Source organism: Choloepus didactylus, chromosome 2 (assembly GCF_015220235.1).
Source record: "Choloepus didactylus isolate mChoDid1 chromosome 2, mChoDid1.pri, whole genome shotgun sequence".
Classification (NCBI taxonomy): Eukaryota; Metazoa; Chordata; class Mammalia; order Pilosa; family Megalonychidae; genus Choloepus; species Choloepus didactylus.
This window is the reverse complement of record NC_051308.1, coordinates 59,250,783-59,270,983: the sequence shown is the minus strand read 5'-3', so window position 1 is coordinate 59,270,983 and position 20,201 is coordinate 59,250,783. Positions and strand designations below refer to the sequence as shown.

Below are 20,201 nucleotides of genomic sequence, written 5' to 3'. Positions count from 1 at the left end.
CTGGAGAGCCAAAGCCATCTTGAAAAAGGAAAATGAAGTTGGAGGACTCATACTTCCTGATTGTAAATCTTATTACAAAGCCACAGTAATCAAAACAGCATGGTACTGGCACAAGGACAGACATAGAAACCAATGGAATTGAATTGAGAGCTCAGAAATCAACCCTCACACTTATGGCCGAGTTTTGGGCAAAGACCACTCAATTGGGAAGGAATAGTTTCTTCAAAAATGGTGTTGGGAAAATTAGATATCCATGTGTAAAAGAAAGAAGGAGGACATTACCTTGCTCCTTATATAAACCTCAATTCAAAACAGATCAAAGACCTAAATATAAGATCCAGAACTATCAAACTCCTAGAAAACATAGGGAAGCATCTCCAAGACCTTGTGTTAGACAATGGTTTTTCAGACTTTGAACTCAAAGTACAAGCAACAGAAGAAAAAATAAATGGTAATTCATCAAAATTAAAAACTTTTGCTCCTCAAAGGACTTTATCGTGAAAGTAAAAAGACAACTTACGCAACAGGAGAAAATACTTGGAAACCATATATCTGATAAAGGTTTACTATCCAGAGTTTACAAAGAAATCCTTTAACTTAACAACAAAATGACAACCCAATTTAAAAATGGGTGAAAGACTTGAATAGACATCTCTCCAAAGAAATATACAAATGGCTAAAAAGCACATGAAAAGATGCTCAAGATCATTAGCAATCAGGGGAATACAAATCAAAACCACAATAAGATACCATTTCACAACCATTAGAATAACTACTATTACAAAAAATGGGAACTCTACTGTTAGAGAGGAAGTGGAGAAACTGAACACTTATTCATTGCTCATAGCAATGCAAAATTGAGCAGCCACTGTGGAATACAGTTCTGCTGTTCCTTAGAAAGTTAAGTACAGAATTACCATATAACCCAGCAATCCCACTTTTAGGGATATGTCCAAAAGAATTGAAAGCAGGGTCCCAAACAGATATTTGCACACCAATGTTCACAGCAGCATTGTTCACAATTGACAAAAGATGGAAGCAACCCAAGTGTCCATCAACTGATGAATGGATAAACATAATGTGGTATATACAGACAATGGAATATTATTCAGTTGTAAGAAGGAATGAAATTCTGAGGCATGTGACAACATGGATGAACTCTGAAGACATCATGTTGAGTGAAATAAGCCAGACATAAAAGGACAAATATTGTATGATCTCACTGATATGAAATAATTAGAATAAGCAAACTGATGGTCAGAATCTAGAATCTAGGTTATTACCAGGGGACAGGGTTGGAGTGGGAATAGGGAGTTAAGGCTTAAAACTACAGAATTTCTATTTGGAATGATGGAAATGTTTTGGTAATGGATGGTGGTGATGGTAGCACAACATTGTGAATGTAATTAGCAGCACTGAAATACATATTTGAGTGTGTTTAAAAGGGGAAATTTAAGGTTATATGTATGTTACCAGAATAAAAAATTGTTTTAAAAAATCCATGACCCACACAACACAGCAAACTCTATTTTAAAGCATGGACTATACTACAATTATAAAAGCATGCGTTTATCAAATAAGCATCATTAACAAATGTACCACACCAATGCAAAATGTTAATAGGGTGGTATAGGGGAACCCTGTATTTTATGCATGATCTTTCTGTAAACTTCTGACTTCTCTAACACAACATAAATAAAATAAATTAATGTCACCTCCTCCAAGAGGCTTTCCCTGCCCACCTCCCCTCCCCAGTCACCACCATGCTGCACTCTTTTCTCCTCAGCACCTATCACAGCTGAAATCATCTCGTGCATGCACTGGTTTCCTTGTGGACTGGATGCTCCCTGGCAGGAATGAGAGTAGGGCCTTGTGGGTCAGATGCATGAATGCAAGGCAGAGAGCGCCTGGCACCTGAACCCTTTGGACGCTTCCTAGCAGCCTGACCACCCAGACACACCCCAAAAAAGGCTGGTGCAGGCATGAAGAGCTCCACCACCCTGAGGCAGCATCTTCTGGAACAGCCTCAGATACCCAGGACCAAACCAGTCCCCTCATACTCTGCTAGGGCTCCCCATTGCCTGAGGAAGGCTTCTGGGAGCCTCCCCCAAAGAGAAGTCTGAGTGGGAGCAGTGCTGCCTGCTCGAGTTCACTTGCCAGGGGTGCTTTCCAAAGGACAGAATGTGAGCACTCAAATGTCTTTCATGGTCATCTGTTTGACCTATGAGACTAGAAGAAGGGAATGAGTCAGGGCCACCCCCCAAGTTCTTGGCAGGACCGGAGCAGAAGTTTCATCCCATTCCTCTGCCCCTCCCCAGGCTTTGTCCTCAAATCCTCAACTATCCAGACGGGATACCTGAAAAAGCTCCCTGGTAATGGGCAGGGGGTGCTAGAGCAGGGCCTCCGGTCTCAGGAGCCCTGGCACAGAGACCAGCCACGGGAGCCTCACCAGCCAGGGGCAGGCAAGCCTGGGAATCCGGGCCCCTTTAAGGGATCTGCACAGATTGGAGCTCTGAGGGCTCGTGTTGCCTGGACCACGGGATGCAAGTCAGGGGCCCTCACCCAGGAGCACAAGGGCTGGGACCAGGCTGGCTGCTTTTGTCCCATAAGCTTGGAGAACTGGGCTCTGGTGGTGCCTTCAGAGCTTTGTTTTGAAACAAAGCCCGAGTTTCCTAGGCATTCTTGGGAACAGGAAATAAAAGGGAGTTGAGTAAGCAGGGCTATACCCACCCGACCCAGTTCTGGATAAAACCAGAGAAGTCAATCAAGAATAAGAGTTCTAATGATGAAAAGAAAAAAAAAAAATTAACTACAGCATGAAGGGGTTTTGACAGGGCACCCAAGCTGATTTTTAGTTTGGTTTGGCCTGAATTCCCAAATGGCTCAGCATTCTCCAAGTTCACATGGGCCATGAAGCTGGGAGGAAGGAGGACTGGACTTTGAGAGTGTGTACGGAGCGTGGGTGGTAGCAGATCTGGCCCTGTAGCTGGCAGTTCTGGCCCCTCAAGTTGCTGTACGCTAGGCCCACCGGGTAGCAGGCCTACCTTAACATGAGGTGGGGGAAGACCAGGAAAATCCCCACCACAACAACAATTCTCTTCACACACTGCAGATGATCCCTGTTAGAAAGCAAAGCCTCCAGGAAAGAATCCATTTTTAAGGTATCATCAGTCACTTATACCTGGCAGTGAATGAGTTTATCAGCTCTTTCCTGAGTACAGGTTTTTCAGAGAAAGGGTGAAGGGGAGCACATAAAGGCACTGGGCTTCTGGCCAAAGCAATTAGGCCAGAGAAGTGAGGGGAGGACAAAGCAGGGAGATGGGGTACATGGAGGAGGTACCACGCCCCCTTCACATCTGGCCGCATGGGCCTCGGCAGGCTGGGAGCAGGCCCCAGGGAGGGGGCAAGTAGGCCCAGGCCTCAGGGAGGGAACGACTTGGCAGGCAGATGGAGGCACCTACGGGAGCAGTGAGGCAGGTGACCTTGGAGTTCTTGAGATAACCCCATCCTGATCCCGGAGGTGGGTAGGAAGGAGGGGACGCCTCCGGATGGGACATTGAGGCCCCATGGTGCTGATGTGTGCCAGTGCCGTGCCCAGGGCTGGCACTGGATCCCAGCTCAGCAGCCCCGAGGACTGGGCCAGGAGGGACATTTCTGGCCCACAGGGTTCCTGGCCAGACAAGTCCAGAGGCAGAAAGGAAGGGAGCAGGGGCAGTGAGATGCAGGGCTGCTGCTGCCGGAGGCAGGGACCTGGCACAAGGGAGGATTCTTGAGAGGAAGACTTGCAGGTGCGACTTGGCAGAATTCTTCACACCTGTGGGGCAAAAATCTATTAGAAAAAGGAAGAGGATTCCTAGGACTGGGAGGGGAAGGGGTTCTCTGTACAGGAAGGCATCTCTGCGCCCAAGACTCACACCCACAATGGGCCAGAGACCTAGGATCTCCTGGTTGAAGGAATTGGCGGGGGAGGAGGGGATCAGTTGCAGAGCTGTGGGAAAGCAGAGCCAGCTGAGGGATCCAGCCAGGGGTTCTCCAGGTTCTGAGAGAGAAGGAACAGGGGCATTTTGGGTACCCGGACTGTGCCATTGCAAGCCAATCAGTGTGTGCATGCAGGTGAGTGTGTGGAGTCTCCCACCACCACCACAGTCACCCACAGCCCTCTCCCCCAGGGCCGGGGCCCTCGCTGCTCCCCTCACCTCAGCGTCCAGGGAGGAGTCTAATTTCTTTCCCCACTGGGTCCTCTTGGCGGCTGCCGATTCTTTCTGCACCTCCTGATTAGGGGCATCAGGGTGAGACCAGGGACTAAGGCAGGGCTGCGGAGGGGCTCAGAAATCCCCAGCTCCTCCCCAGGATGCTCTCCCTCTTCCTAAAAGGGAGAAGGACCCCAAACCCACCCCTCCTCTCTTCTGCCTTCGGACCCACAGTTCCCTCCACCACCCTCCCCACCTCCCCGCTGTTCCCACTCGGGGAATGACTCAGTTGCTCTTTGTGCCCTCCCTCCTCTGCACCAGACCATTCCACCATTAGAGGGCCCGTGGTGGTAAGAGACCTCAGGAAGGGACAGGTTACCTGGGAGTCCTGATCTCCAGACTCCTGGGTCCTGCTGATCCACAGGTTGAGTCTTGACGTCACAACCCCTGAGAGCCTCAGGTTCTCCTAAAAACAGAGACTTCATCTCAGAGTTGGGGCTGCTGGCAATGGCAAGGGATTTTTCAAAGGCCCTGGGATGGGGATAGGAGTCTACCTCCTTCCCACACACAACCAGCACATGCCATCCATACCGGGGACAAGCCCCTCGGCTGCCTCCAGGGGGCTAAGGGCACTTGAGCTCAAGAACAGGTTCTACTGTTGTTAATTAACATATGAAAATATGGCTCAGGGTTCTAAACCTAAAGACAGGCCCTGGCTGTGTCTGAATCCCTTACCTTCCGGCTGGAGGCTGGTTCTGCTCGGCTCTGTCCAGTCAGCTCCTTTTCAAAGAGGTGACGCTTGCTGGCTACACCCACGGGAGCCACAAAGAACTCGGTGCGGGAGGAGCCTGGAGACTTGACAGACTCTGATCTCTGGGAACAGACAACACAAACCACCGACCCAGGAAGGTGAGGTGCATAGGACTATATCCCACACACACACACACACACACACACACTCATCAGGTGCCATCCGCCCCTCTAGAAGACAGCGTCCTCCCCACCTGTATGGCTGTGTGGTATCTCTCCAGCTTCTCTCCTAACTTGACAGTGCTGGCTGGGAGCCTCACACTGGCACTGCAGGATGGGAAGACAGAGACAAGACCAACCAGGTGAGCTCCTTCCCCAAGGAGACCAGGCCTGAGGAGCAGCCCCCATCCCACTCCAGCCTTTTGGCAAAGGAAATAAAGCCACCATTACACAGGGAGTCTCTAATGACTTGGCCAAGGGGAAGAGCTACAGAGTCAGTGAGATTCCTCACCACCCTAGGAACGTCCCACTCAGCAGGACATCCCCAGGATGAAAATCATCCCTCACTTGCCTCCTCTTCCTCCCACATTCAGTCACCACAGCCTGTCACTCCCTCCTGAAAAGCGGCTCCTGAATGGGCTCTGCCTCTTCATTTTCCCACCATTGCAGTGACCTCCTGCCCACTGTCCCTGCTCACGACCCCAAGCTCTCCATCCCACTGCCACCAGGCTGCTCCCACCCCCAAACAAGTCCAACCCTGTCCTTCCAGCTCAAACCTCTCAGGCCACAGGACAGAGAGCAAACTTCCGGGCATATGAGGCACTTGTGAGCTGGTCCCTGCAGCCCCTTCCAACACTAGAGCCTCCACCACCGCCCCCTCTGCGTGCCTGCATTCCAGCCAACCCGGCACACCATGCTTTTCACACGCTGTTCCCTCTATGCAAAATGCCATTCCTCCAGTTTTCCATCTGGAAATCTCCCACTAGTTCATCAAGTTCCGTGTTAAAAGTCAGCTGCTCTGTGATACCTTCCCCAGTTCTCACAGACTGACCTATCACAGTGACTTAAGCTCCTGGCCCCGCGTTCATATTCCTATCCCTGCACTTCCCCGCAGAGCATCCTTGCCTGCTTAATAGTCTGATTCTTTCATGAGACTGTGAGTTGCTCGAGAGCAGCAACTGTGTCTTATTCATCTTTGTGCTTCCCACTCCCACCCCACAGCCTAGCCTAGCAGAGTGGCCTCAGTAAATGCTTAGAGGGCAGACGGCTGCAGGATGGGTGGATGGAATTCCTCGTGCATAAGCACAACTGCTTTTCAGATCCTATTTCAGTTTTACTCAAAGCCCAGTTCTCACACTCTCTGCATCCCCACTGTGGGCCATGAGGGTGCTTGCTAAACATGCAGTTTCCCAGGCCCCCGCAGCTGAAGCAGGGACTTCCCCTTCCTTGCATTGTTCATAGCTTCCCTCCTGGAAAACCCTCCTCCTCCTTCCCATCCTTACTTGGCAAGACTAAACCCTCCATCTCCAGAGCCCCACCAAGCCTTGCCTCCTCCAAGAAGCCCTCCTTGACCCCTCCCTCCCTGTTCCATTTTATCCGGTCTCAGCCCCCTGTGTTTATCCAGTCTCCTTGCCAGATCTGGAGGCAAAGACTGCACCCTCCCTACCACATGGGTGGCAGGTGGCAGGCACTCAGCAAATACAGTCTGATCTGAACGTGAGCAAATCAGAGAGAGCCGGCGCCTCCCCCAAACCCCTGACCTGCGGGTTAAGGTTGTTTCTGAGTTGTCTTTCCTGGGGCTCATCTGAAAGAAGAAGGAAAGGCCTTGGTAAGTGGGAGGCCCAGGGAGGCCAGTGAGTGAGAGGCCCAGCTCTCAGAACATTTCCTCCTCCTCTGTCCTACCACCCCCTCCACTGCTCAACCCCTGCCCAAAGTAGTATGTGGCCAAACCTTCATGATAAGCCATCCCCTTGTCTGGAAAACACCTGCCCCCACCCACCAGTCTGGGCCCGAGGCCCCTCCATGGCTCCCCCAGCCCTTCTCAGGGTATCCGTAACCACCTGTTTTCCCATCTGCCTCCCCTCCACCCATGAGCCCTGCAGGGGTGGGACCAGGCACTGGTCCACATCAAGCCTCCTGTTTCCTCCCCAGGGTCTGGCACACATTAGGGGCACAATGCACAGTCAGTCAACAAATGAGTGAATGACCGATAAACAAAGGAACAATAAATGCTGGAACACGTGGATAGAGACTCTCCAATCCACAAAATTTATACTTTCAGGGCAGGGCAGAGTAGAGAACCCTGCTACTCCCAGCCCTATGCTTCCCTCCTGGGCAAGCCTCCAGGTGAGGACAGGAGCTGGCCAAGGCAGGTGTGGCCTCCTGCAGCCCAGCACGGTCACTGCCAGGGCCATCTCCCTGCAGTCCCAGCCTTCCCCACTAGGTGGGGCTGCTCGTGCTTTCCACACCCACCTTCTAGGTCCCTAACCAGCTATTTCGTATTTAATCCAACCTTGTCTGTTCTTGTCCACCCATGGGAATCCAAAGCCCCTCTCTGTCAAGATGATCTTCCTGATATCTAACCTAAATCCCCTAGGCTGTAAGGGATGCTGGTTTCCCTAGTTTGCCCTCCAGTGGATTGGAGACAAGGGTGCCTTGGGCTCTCACCCGAAAGGAGATGGTCCTGGAGCTGGAGCGTTTGAGGGAGCTGCTATAGGTGACCTGGGTGGGCGAGACCATGCCTGCCTCTTTCTCCTTGCTGGGGATTTTCACCTGGATGGAGCAGGGGAAGCATCATGCAGGAGAGGTCTGGGGCCCTACCAGGCCCAGGCAGCCCCTGAGCCCAAGCCGGCCATGGGGACCCCAGGTGGCCTGGCTCATCCCAGGAGCTGCAGGAAGAAGGAGAGCGAGATAGCCTTGTGTCTTCCTCTTCTGCCTCCTGCCCCTCTGCATCTACCGTAGGGATGGCGGACACAGTCCCACAGAGCCAGGCTACCAGGCAGAGGTTTGCAGGGGAGCTTCTAGAAGGATCCAAGACCTGCCCAAGAGTCCTGGAGTCCAGACCCTGGTACAAGGTGCCAGGTGCTTCCTGCCACAACCTGATGCCCTTTTCTGCTGCCAGCAGTTAGCTTCTGCCTCAGCATGCCCTATTCCAGCAGTGGCAGGAAACAAACAGGGAGAGAAGAAACTGCCAAGACCAACCTGAAGGCAGAAGGACAGGAGATGGCAAGAGAGCCACAGAACACCTGGGCAGGACTGGGGTGGGGGGTTGACCAGTGAGGGCCAGGAGCACCTGCCAACCTGGAGTGTGAAGGGCGGGAGGCGAGAAGCCACAGCCGGAGGGTCCGACTCCCCCTGCTGTCCCACCGCTGCAGAGGGAGCAGGGGTCTTCTCAGGGAGGCCCCTCCGTCTCTGCTCCTTGGTGGTGGACTGGCTTCCCCCGCAGGCTGGGAGTTCCTGGGCCTGGGGCTGCTCTGAGGTTGAGGCCCTCTTTGGAGCCAGCTTTGTCTCTGTGGACCAGGTCTTCTCTGACACCAGCGGCTTCTCAAAGATGGATGCCTTCTCAGACACCAGTCTCCTTTCGGAGCTTGATGTCTTCTCTGGGGTCGGAATCTTCTCCGAGATACTTGTTTTTTCTGGAACCGATTTCTTCCCTGAGATGGATCTTTTCTCTGAGATTGCTACCTTCTCTGACATGGCCGTTTTCTCAGGCGCTGGCCCCTTCTCTGGGACAGAGGTTTTCTCTGAGACTGGGGCCTTCTCCGGAGCCCCCTTCTTCCTCTCTCCTGGCTCTCTGCCCACTGAGCTCTCCTCCTCCTTGGCCCAGAGACCCCGCTGCTCCCGGCTCAATCTCCGACGAGGCGAGGGGTCCAATTCCTTCTTGAGCCTTGGGGGTGGCTGCATGACCTGCTCAGGGCCCGAGCTGTCCCTTCCCTCCTCTGGCTCCAGCCTCTCCTGGACGGGAGCCTGTGAGGCCTCTGCCACCTGTCGCCTCTGCCTCCACTCCTGCCGGGTCCTAAGGATGGCCTGGATGTCCTCGTCCTCATCTTTGGAGGCTGCGGGAGGTGGTTGGGATACCTCTGCTTCTTCCACGCTTGGCAGTCTGAGTCAGAAGAGCAGGAGATGGGGTGGGAGATAGAATCAGATGCTATCACAGGTGGGAGGGACCCAGTGGACAGGCCTCCCGGGAGAGGGTAAGGAAGTAGGGCCCTGAGTCCCCCACCCCCGACACCACTTCAACAAGGACGGCTGTTAACTGCTCTACATATTGAGTTTCCAAGAAATCATCTGAACAAAGCACTTCATGCTTTTATAACCCCCCCATAAGGTCCAACCATTCCATGTTCAGGACTCAATAAATGAGCACTGGTTGAGTGCCTACTTTTCATGTGCTAGACCTTGTGCTGGACATTGGGGTCAAAAGAATCAGTACCATCCCTACCCCTTAGAATTACATTGAAACCAGAGAGGTTCAGAGATCTGTCAAGGGTTACACAGATAATTAGTGGTAGAGCTAGGAGCAGAACTCAAGGTTCCTGATGCACCACCCAGCCCTCCCGTCAGTCATGATGGTGCAGCTGAAACTATGCACAGTCACAAGGATAGTGCAGCCCAAGACTTAAATTCTATAACCCCTTCTCCAGAGAACACAAGCAAGCAAGGGCAACATGAGAGGAATATCCAAAACCCATAGAGCTTGCCATCTTGCAAAGTTTTGTTTTTATGTTTTTTTCCTTTCGAACCACCCTCTCTTCCTCCCTTGACTTCTTCAGGGGACAAAGAACTAACTGCAGACTCACATAGACATGGGGTGTGATTTGGGCAAGTCAACTCACTGGTTGAGCCTCAGCTTCCACATCTGCACACTGGGTGTGTTAGGAGCATGAAACGAGACTGATCTTGTGAGACTGCCCAGCAAAGCCCTGACTCATAGGTGCATTCAGTAAACTCCAGGCTCTTTCCTTCCTTTCCCTCATAACCCTAAAGCCTAGCCCCCTCTCTTCCTCTCCTCAGATGCTAGTCAAGGAGCGTCAGGATTAGAGAGAAGCAATCTGGTTTAACAGGGAAAGTTGAGCTGCAGAGCCTGGCAGATTTAGAGAAAAATTCTGGTCCTGCCATTCTTTAGCTGTACAGTCTGAGCTGGTCACCTGAGCACTCTTGGACCCAGTTTCTCCATGTGTCAAACGGGTTAATATCTCTCCCTCGGAGATACTGTGAGGATTAAGTGAGCTATGCCCATAAAACGCCCAGCGAAGCATCTGGCTCATGAATGTATTTGACGAATAGTAGCAATTGTTGTTACGAAGCGGGTGGGACCTGGCAGGGCTGAGGGGGTTCTGGGGAAGGTAAGGAAGTTGAAAGTCATCTTTCAACTGGGGGGCTGCACTTGGTCTGTTCAGGGCAGCCAAGCCCTCCCCGCCCCGCCCCTGCCCCAGCCCCAGCACCTCTCTGCAGCCGGCCGGTCCCCATTCTGGGTGGGCCTGGGGGCATCTTCTTCTGTGGTCGAGCTCAGGTTGCGGTGGCGGCGGCGGCGCTCGCGCTCCTGCTCCTCCTCGTCTTCTAGAGTCCTCTGCCTGGCCAGGCTGGGAAGGGGGAACAAGGATCAGCGCAGCCCCGGGCAAGACGTCAGTGGGGCTGCGACAACAGACCACACACCCTCTGGGCCTGCGCTGCTCCCAAGCAGCTCCTGAGCCCTCGAAAGGTGGCTTGTCTACACCAAGATGTGCCTTAAATATAAAATACACACTGTGTTTCAAAGACTTAGTATAAAAAATCAGAATATAAAATATCTCATTAATGGTTTTATATATTGATTACATTTGAAATGATGATATGCTGAATACATTGGGGTAAAAAAGACAAAGTATTAAAATTAATTTTGCCTGCTTTTTATTCTTTTAATGTGGCTACTAGAAAATTTTAAATTTTAAATATGGCTCAAGCTTGTGGCTCACATTTTACTTCTACTAAATTTCTAGTATATAAATTTCTATAATATTTCTATTCAATTTCTACTAAAGCAGCAGGGATTTGGCTCAGACCTGGGTCTCTCGACTCTGGCACTACTGACATTTTGGCCAAGTAATTCTTGTTGCAAGCAGCTGTCCTGGGCATTGCAGGATGCTGATTGGGATCCCTGGCCTCTGCCCACTAAATGCTTGTAGCTCACCAATTGTGAATCAAAAGGCCTCTGGACCTTGCCAAACGTCCCTCAGGGGCCAAACTACCCCAGATGCAAAGCTCTGGGTTAGAGGTCACTCTGGACTCTGGAATGTACTGATAAGTGGGAATGTGGGGCCTCTGGAAGCAACCAGGAACGTGGGAGGGTCAGCGTGGTTCTGCCTGAAGGAAGTAAATGAAATTGGCAAGTTCATTCCTCTTTTTGGCCCTGAGATTCTTAGATAATATCCCTCAAAGGACAGCCATGGGGAAATTTCCTCAGACTTAATTCCCCATAGAATAGTCTCAGCTTTAGGGAGGGCAAGTCTTGCAAATAAGACGAATTACACCTGGGCAAGACTCCAATATCCTCTTCCCTTCACTTCCCAGGAACTCATTGAGCCTCTCTCACCTTTGAGAACCAGCTTTCACCTGTCCTGGAGCAAGGGGACCACCACATCTTACTTTTGATTCCTGTCCCAGTCACCCTTTGCTCATGGGTTCAACCAGTCACTCTCTAAGCCAGCCAACCACCCACCAACCCATCCATCTACAACCTCTTTCACCCATCCAGCCATCTATCAATCGAAACACACAGCTACCCAGCCATTTTCTCACCCATTTCCACACTCATCACATCTCTCCTTGTCCACCTGCTGCCCCCAACCCATCTTCCCTTCTATCCAACCAAAGAACAGTTATGTGCTGAGCCACTTCAATGGGCCAGCACCATGTCAGGAACTGTGGAGTTCACAGAACAAAGCAGTGTCCCTGCCCTCAAGATACCTGTGATCTAATGAGAAGGAGAAGCATGTACACCAATAGCTACCCCAACTAAAGTGCACAAATTGCTCTGGTAGGCTACGATTACCATGAGAGACTCATGGAAACAACTGAACATGGGTTGGATCTCAGCAGATAAACAGGATTTCAACAGGAATGACCTGGAACTGGGGAGAAAGTGGAGGTGTAGGCAGAGGGAAGGGACTGGGCAAGTCTGGGAGGTGAGGAGGTGTGGCGTCTGTGGAGGGCAGGGAGGCTGTGCTTCACCGTGCACGGAGAGGGTTTCAGCAGGGGAGGAGCAAGCTGTGGAGGGTGAGCCTACTCCAGATTTCCCTCTGACTTTTCCGGTGCTGCCAGGGGCCAGAGCAGAAGGGTCTAGAAAAGGCCCGCCTCTTCCCGCCCAAGTTATGCCAGTGACTGTAGGCTTCCCCTTGCCACTGTCTTTTGGTCTCCCATCCTCTCCCGTGCCCAGCCCTACTTCCTGCTGTACTTCAGCCCCTCCTGAGGGGTATTGCCATGCAACCACGCCATGACTTGAGAAGGAGACATGTTTCTGAAAAGAATCATGTAGAATTACAAATTTTATAAGTTGAATTGTATATGAAAAGCATCTATGAAGATTCCTGAAGAAAAGAATCCCGAGGGAGTATTTTGTAAGGCAGAGTCAGGTGATCTGGTTTCCAATCCTCCTGACTCGGACAAGTTACTTCTTTTCTCTTCCTCAGTTTTCCTTCCTAAAATGAGGAGGTTATCTTATGGTGTATATACATTACCACAATAAAGCTTTAAAAATAAATAAATGTGAAATGTTATCTACCAACCCCCCCAAAAATGAGGAAGATAAACCATACGGTGGCTCCAGTTTTTTCCCTAGGTGCAGTATCACATTTGCTCATCCAGCATCCATTAAAGAAATATTTTTGAGCACCCACTATGCACCTGGCCTGGTTCTAGGGGCCAGGATACACTCCCTTTGTGGGAGTGTGCCAGACGATGAGCAAGGAAACAAACACCCGAACAAAATGACTCTATCCAAGTGTCATGAAGACAAAGGAGCGAGGTAAGAGGTGAGTGAGGGAAGGAGCCTGGGTGGGGAAGGCCTCCCTGAGGAGACCAGCAGAGCCGGCTCTGGTGGCGGAGTGTTCCAAGGAGGGGGTTGCAAGCACAAAGACTTGTGAGTGAGCGAGCTGGCGTGTTTAGGGGAAAGAGGGTGAGCCAGGCAGGCAGGCAGGCGAGGGGAGACAGGACGCAAGGCCAGAGCAGAGGGCCCTGTGGACCCGGGAAGGGAATGTGGGTTTCATTCTTAGTGTGGATAGCTTCATGCAGAAGAGTGAGTGACATGGTCGGATTTATGTTTTTAAAATCTCTCTGGCTGTTGTATGGAAAAAAAATGGAAAGGAGAGACAGGAAAACAGGTAGCCCCATGAGGAGCCTCGTGCAATTGTCCTGGTGGGAGCCATGGTGGCGAGTACTGGGTGGTAATAGTGGAGATGGGAAAGAGATGGATTTGGGACACATTTTTAAGATAGCGACAACAGGGTTTCCTGATGGGTTGAATATGGGGAGCAGAGGGTGTGGAAGAGAGAAGAATCAAGAAAAAAACTCTTAAATTTTTGCCTGAGCAATTCCTGGTGCTATTATTAGTAAGATGGGAAAGCCTGGGAAAGGAACAAGTTTGGAGTGATGCTGGGGGGGCAGGTCTGGGGGAGAGGAAGGGGGAAATCAAGAGTTGTTTCTGGTTTGTTCAGAGTGAGGAGAGAAAGCAGTGACAAGCAAAGGAGACCAAGAAGCTGCAGCCAGGGAGACAAGGGGAAAGCCAGGTGAGTGCCGACGTGGAGAGAGGAGCGAGGTCCTTGGTCAAAGGCGAATGAAACCAGGAGAGAGGAGAGAGCACAGAGCAGGGGAATCTCAGGTCCCCTAGAAAGAACAGCTCTGGTGGCTGGGACCAGAAACCCGACAGGACAGTTGGGGGAAGAACGGGAACAAAGAAAGTGGAGTTGCTGACTATCAACCACTGTTAAGAAGTTTTACTGTAAAAGAAAGCAAACAAAAGGGGGCTGTAGCTAAAGGAGGATGTGGACTCAAGGAATGCATTTTCAAGTCAGGTATAATTTACATACAATAAATACGCAGATCTTATGTTTCACTTCTGTTTTTTTAAAGACAGGCAAATGAAGGAGAGTGGAGAGTGTATGAGAGGATAGAAAAGAAAGTGTGAGAAAACTGTCCTAAGAGGAGGGAGCGGGAGGACCCCAGATTTAGGGTATCTGTTACCTCCAGTAACCAGCATGGCACTTGGTGCACAACAGGTGCCAATAAACAGGGAATGAACAAGTGTAAATGTCAACTGGGGAGTCATCAAACCCTGCCTTGGTAAGGGGGAGCATGAAGGGGGAAGCAAATCCTGACACCTCCCCCACCAAAGGCCATCTGCTAATCTCTTTGGCTGCCCATCACCCCACAGGAAAGGAGCTGCCTTTGGAAGGGAACCTTCCAGAGCCTCCCAGTTCTGACCCCCAGGACAGCTCTTCTCGGTGAAACCTCAGTTCCTCCTGCTTCTAGCCATGTGAGATGGAGAGGAGTGAGCCCTGATCAAAGTTCCGCCCATGGCCTTGACCGTGGCACTTGACCAAGGCTCGCCTGGGCTGTCACACGCCAGGGGTAGGCTCCACTCACTCATTCATTCACCTCATACGAATTGATGGGCCCTTATGAGCCAGGCCATGGTGCCCCATCTCACCTTAGCTTCCCTCATTCAGTCAGAAACTCCAACTTCTGCCAGCTTATGTTTTGGGTCACATTTTGAGCTCTCTCCTCTGGATGCACTCCCTGCCCCTCCTCCAAAGTCTGGGAGCAACTCTTGCCCTCCAAAGCTGAGGGATCCGTAAAGGGGAGAGAGGCACCCATAAGGCTGGATGCTCCTCTCCTCTGGCCACACCCAGGGCTGCGCCAGGCCCTCCCGGATTCCTTGGTCCTGAGCAACCCCATTCCCACGCGCCCCACTCTCAGTCCTCGGGAAGCAGCTCATTTGTTTATCCTCCGGTGGCGCCTTATATGGTGAGTGATCAGTCAGAGCTGGTCTCCTCGGAAATTACTCATTTCCCAGGCTGATCCTGGCCAAGAGGGGTCTTCAGGACAGGATCCCCAGGTGGTGGGGCCAGGTGTCCTTGGGGAACCCCAGCTTTATGCCAAGAGCCCACAACTCTCCACACCTGCTGCTCAGGAATCACAGACCCCACCCCGGCACTAGCAAAGCACGATCCTCTTCACCACCATCCCCGCCCCCACCCCAGGGTGTGGGTGCTACCGCCAATTAGTAAAGAGTTAACTGGCCTCTGAAAATGAGGAAATGGATAGAAATGGAGGAGCGGAAGGAGCAAAGGCCAGTCTCCAGGAGGGGCCTCCAGCAAGTGTTGTTAAAATCCCAATAAGAAATAAATAATAAATGCTTAGAAGAGTGCTGAGCATTCAGTAGCACCCAATATTTGTTGAATTGGTGAATAACAAATCAATAAATAAAGGAATAAATGACAACATGAGAGCACTAACATTTAAGTGCTTACTGTAAGGCCAGGCACAGTTCTAAGTATTTTACAAATATCATTGACATTAATCTCCATGAAAACCCTGTGAGGTAAGGTGGTGTTATCCCACTTTACAGATGGGGAAACTGAGGTTCAGAGGGATTACCAACTTCCCCCAAGATACCACAGCTAATAAAAAGAAGCAACCAAGATTCCAACCTAAGTCAGTCTCCCAAAAGCCCATGTCCTTAGCCACAACACCAACTGCCAGCAAAGACTGTCCTGGGAGGGCTGGCCCCATGCAGAGAGAGGCCCCACCTTCTCAGGAGGGTAAGTCGGACCACTGAACACACAGGGGAAGGGGCGAGGAGGGCGAGAGGGCCTCTGAAGGTGTAGGATTCCCTCCCCAGGACAGGTTGGAGATCACACTGCAGCCTAGCAGAGCAGATTTGAGGAAACCCAGCGGCCATGACCTGGGTGGAGCCTGCACGTCCCGTAATCCACGAAGTCCAAACATCCAGGGAGTCCCAACCACCTTCGCCAGCCCAAGCCGCAGCCCTGGGCAGCCGGCCCCCACCACCACCCCCCGTTTTCCCCCCTTTCACTCCCCCTTTCCTCCACCTCCGGGCCCTCATCTGGGGACACACATCCCTCTCTTGCCTCCACCTAAGGCTGCTATCCTCCCCGCTCCTGACTTCACCAACCCCATCCTAAACTTTGGGGGGTGGGAGCCCTCTTTTTCCATTAAATAATTCTAAAAGATATTCTGCCCTGTTGCTCACTGGACAGCTTGTTTTAATCTCTCCCATCAGGTATTCTTCACAATGTCTAACTCCCATCTATTCTACAGCAGGGGGTGTAAATGCAGTGGTTTCTCAATTTTACGTTTAGAAGTAGAATCTTGATTCCCATTTGCATCTCATACAGAAGCCCATAAGACAGATGAAGGTCCAGCTGTTTTGGTTAAAGTAGAAGAGGGTAGGAAGGGGCCCCAGGAGCGTCTCAAGGAACCCTGGAGCTCAGGACACATGATTTGCAAATCCCGCAGTGTTGGGAAGATAACAGGGGAGAGAACAGAGAGAGCAGGGGCTTGGGCTGAGTGCATGACCTCAGGCCAGTCCTCAGTCCCCAAGGGAGGCAGGCCCCAGGCTCCCCTCCACACAATGAGGGGTCACTGTGGGTGGTCTCTGAGGTCCCTTCCGACCCTGGTGGTCTTGGGAGAGGTGTCAGGTGAGAACCCAGGGCAACACTGGGAGGTGGGAAGGCTGCTCAGGGCCCAGGCAGGGAAATGATTAACCGGCTGGCTCAGTCTTAGCCGCCCTCAGATCCACCCCTCACCCCCTGCAGACCGGCCCAGCCTTGCCCGCCACTAGGAGGAAAGGACAAGGCCACTGACCAAGGCACCCAGCCAGCCAGCTGACCACTGCCCCCACCCCAGGGCTGGAGCATCTGAATTTCTATCTAATGCCAAGGATAGGCTACAGGCTGGCCCTTGGGTCCCTTCCTACCTCCCCACCCGGGCCACGGCGGCAGCCAGCCTCAGCACAGTCCTCCCCAGCCTAGGAGGCTCGGTTGACAGTGACTCACAGCCCTTTCCTGCCTGCCCGCCGAGGCTTGTTGTTCACTCTGGAGTGGAGTGGGAGCGTTCCTCTGTTCCCAGTGCCTCATCAGGGTGACTATTGGCAGCAGCTGCTTCTGCCCACAGGGCACTGTAAGGGCTGGAGCCAGGCAGGGAGGACAGACAGGGGCTCCTGCAGCAGGACTGGTTCCCCAGGGCTTCCCCGGCACTTACCCTGGACATCCCATGGGAACTTGCCCCACCCCTGCAGCCACATGAGACCATGGCCATCTGAGCAGTGGACAAGTTAAAACCAGACCTAACTCCCATTTGAAAAGTTCCAGTGACCCAGCTGCCCACCCACCATCCAGACCCCATCCCCACACCCTACACATAACCAGGCAGGTTCTCAGACACAAAGTCACCCACATGCCCCCAAACTGTGAGCTTCTGAGGAAGCAGAATCTGGTTTGCATTTTTAACCCAATACCCCGTACTGAGGTCTTCAGTAAACATCTAAATTGAAATACTGGGACCCACAAGCCCCAGACTCAGCAACCTAAGAACCCACCTCCCACACAGATATATTTCACTCTAATCACTGCAAAGGCCATAAACGTGCTGGCCCGCACATAAACCACCCTCCCCCCCAACACACACACACACACACACAAACACACATTTGCATGCATGCCCATAGGCACAGATCTGCCCACACCTAGAAGCAAAGACACTCCTACATCAACCCATAAGCACACTGACCCACATGCAGAGTCCAAGGCCTTGACACCCGCCCCCCATCCTCCAGCCCCACCCTTAGCACAGACCTTCCTTGAGGTGTGTCTGGCCTCTGTGGCAGCCCAGCTTCCTTGTCCAGAACCCTGGGCTCCTTCCATTCTTGGGGTCTACCTTTCCCCTGTCTGGACCCCATGGGCCCCTCTGCACTGGGATTATTGTTTCAGAGCAGTGTGAGGACTTGAGGGTCAGCCCTGGGGGAGGGATGAGCTGTGGGGAAGGCTGTCTGTGACACTGGAGAATCTCTTGGCCCCTTCAGGGTAGAAAGGTGGTTGAGGCAGGGGAGGAGTTGGAGAATGAGATCCTAGAGGCTGGAAAAGGTGTAAAAGATGCCTAGAAGGGGAAGACCTGTGGTACCCAAACAACTGAAGGGTGCTGGTTCACCACCTGAGAGGCCCTGACCTCATAAAAGGCCTTAATAACCCATCGCCCACCTGGGAGGGGAGGGGAGGGGCTCAGAGGCCAATTTCTACGTGGCTAGAGCCTAAGAGATCAAAGGAGCAGGGCTCCAGCTCTGGGTTATTACCTTGAGCTTCTGTTTCCCTAGGAGCCGCGGAGGATGGGTGGGTGGTGGGAAGGCCCAGTGGGGAGATAAGGAGTTGAAGATGCTCATGTGAGCACTTCTGGGGAGAGGGGGAAGGCAGTCCCAAGAGGAGTCACCGGGGTCACCACCCACGATGAAGGGTGCTGCCTCCCAACTCCCACCCCTCAGGCTTCTCTGACCCGCCAGGATGTCCAGCAGTCAGGGATAAGAAACCCAGTCTCCTGACCCTTTGGGGGTCCAGCTCCCAGTGAACTGCTGGAAGATAAAGACAGCCCAGAGGAGTGCAGCAACTGTCTGAGGTCACCCCAAACTACCATGCTCAGAAGCTGAGCTGCCCTTGGTGGGGGTAGGACTTCTGTTTCTCTCTGATGGTAGTAACCGGTCCTGTTCTACTGCCCTCACTCCTGATGCTTCCCCACCCCTCTCCAAAGAAGGGCTGAAGCCAGGAGCTCCCTCTACAACTCTCTACCAGAGAAATGGGGGCAGCGAGGGAGGCTTCTCCCAGGAAATGAGGCTTGAAGGCAACTCCTGAATAACTCCCTAATCCCCCAAATTGTCCTCCCCCCCCCAAGGGCGGTCCAGGCTGGGCCCGAGCTTCCCCGGACACCACGTTCAGGACCTCAGTCCCCAGGGCATGAAAGTAAGCTGCGGAGGAGCGAGAACAGCCACCCTGTCAACTGAGAGAGGCCGAGTGTGGCCCCCACTTCGGTGCTCCCATGCGGAGCAGCAAGAGGAGGGCCCGGCCTCCGTGTGCGGGTCTCAGGGCGGGGAGGGGCGGGACGCCCAGGAAGAGGAGACCCAAAGGTGCGCCGCGGCCCCCGCGCCGCGCCCGCGCTCACCTGGACAGCGCGGACCAGTCCTTCCTGCTGCCCGACATGCTGCTGGAGCCGCCGCGTGCGCCGCGCTCCTCCTGCGGGCCCGGCCGCCCCTCACCTGCGCGCCCCGCCCCGCCCCGCCGGGCCCGGCCCAGGTACGGTCACGTGGCCGCTTATCTCATCCGCGCGCTCGCCCAGAGCCGCCGCGCTCGGCTTTGTTGACCCGGGAGCGGCCTCTGGGGTGTGTGGGCGTCCCCAGACAAAGCCGCGTTGATCTGCGGCCCGGCCGCGCGTCCGAAAAGCCCGGGGAGTCTAGCGGGCTGGCGGTCGGACGGACCGATGGACGCCGGGGCTGGTCGGCCGCCCCGGGCGAGGGCGGGAGACTCCCTGCTCAGAACCAGTCGGACCAGCCCGGCGCCGGGCAGCCTCCTCTCGCAGGTGTTGCGGTCCGGTCGGGCGAGAGGCGGGCACCCGGAGATCGGGGTCAGGCTGAGCTCACTGCCGGGAAACCGACTCGGCCCCGAGAAACCCAAGAGCAGGAAGCCGAGCGGAAAAGTTAGCTCCCGGCGCCTGCTCGGCCGCTTCCCAGGGAGCACACGCCCCTCTCCGGGGCATCAGAACCTTCCAGCCCGCAAGCGCCCACCGCCCGGCAGAGGCCCCGGAGAGATGGCCTGGGCCTTGCTTTCCCAGTGCCGCATATGAGGCACGCCCATACAAAGCCAACCCCTCCCAAAGTGAGATTCTTAGACTCAACTCAGCAGATATTTGAGTGCCCACAACTGGAAAACACAATGTCAAACGCACTGTCCCTGCTCGCAGAGCCTGCATCTTGTTTCTTCTCTGATCCTGGACTTTGGGCTGCAGGCGCAGTGTGTGAAACACAGCCAAGGAAGCTCAGCTCTTCTCCACAAGGAAAAGGTGAATGCGTAATTAGGACTGGAATTTTGGAGCAATTGAGGCATCCTGGAAACCACTGGCACTGCCAGCACCACCTGGCTCTCTTTAAGGGCCCATCTGGACCGATGCAGTGCCAGGTGCTTTTTATCCAGGAACCCTCCTCAGGCACTGGGCTTGGGAATCTTT

The 20,201-nt window shown here is 53.1% G+C and overlaps 1 protein-coding gene across 2 annotated transcripts; it reads right to left on the bottom strand.

The window, feature by feature from the left end:
* Window positions 1-1,682: 1,682 nt before the first annotated feature.
* LAD1 (ladinin 1) lies at window positions 1,683-19,740 on the bottom strand. 2 transcript variants are annotated; one of them, XM_037812212.1, is made up of 11 exons: window positions 19,143-19,740; window positions 10,385-10,522; window positions 8,241-9,042; window positions 7,608-7,712; window positions 6,701-6,744; window positions 5,195-5,267; window positions 4,926-5,063; window positions 4,570-4,656; window positions 4,197-4,271; window positions 3,935-4,039; window positions 1,683-3,814 (listed from the first exon to the last, which is right to left on the bottom strand). In XM_037812212.1, the coding sequence occupies exons 1-10, from the start codon at window positions 19,178-19,180 to the stop codon at window positions 3,977-3,979; spliced, it is 1,563 nt and encodes a 520-aa protein (XP_037668140.1). In that variant the 5' UTR covers window positions 19,181-19,740; the 3' UTR covers window positions 1,683-3,814; window positions 3,935-3,976. The 2 variants fall into 2 exon arrangements, with proteins under 2 accessions (XP_037668140.1, XP_037668144.1); XM_037812216.1 differs by lacking the exon at window positions 3,935-4,039 and having other exon boundaries at window positions 1,686-3,814.
* Window positions 19,741-20,201: the final 461 nt, after the last annotated feature.

Bases quoted from the DNA above. Each gene is read 5' to 3' on its own strand.
- LAD1 (XM_037812212.1), bottom strand. From the start codon at position 19,180: ATGTCGGGCAGCAGGAAGGACTGGTCCGCGCTGTCCAG. The intron at 5,268-6,700 runs GTCAGGGGTTTG...CCCATCCTGCAG, and splicing joins GAAACAACCTTAACCCGCAG to TGCCAGTGTGAGGCTCCCAG. The intron at 4,657-4,925 runs GTAAGGGATTCA...CTCTGTTTTTAG, and splicing joins AACCAGCCTCCAGCCGGAAG to GAGAACCTGAGGCTCTCAGG.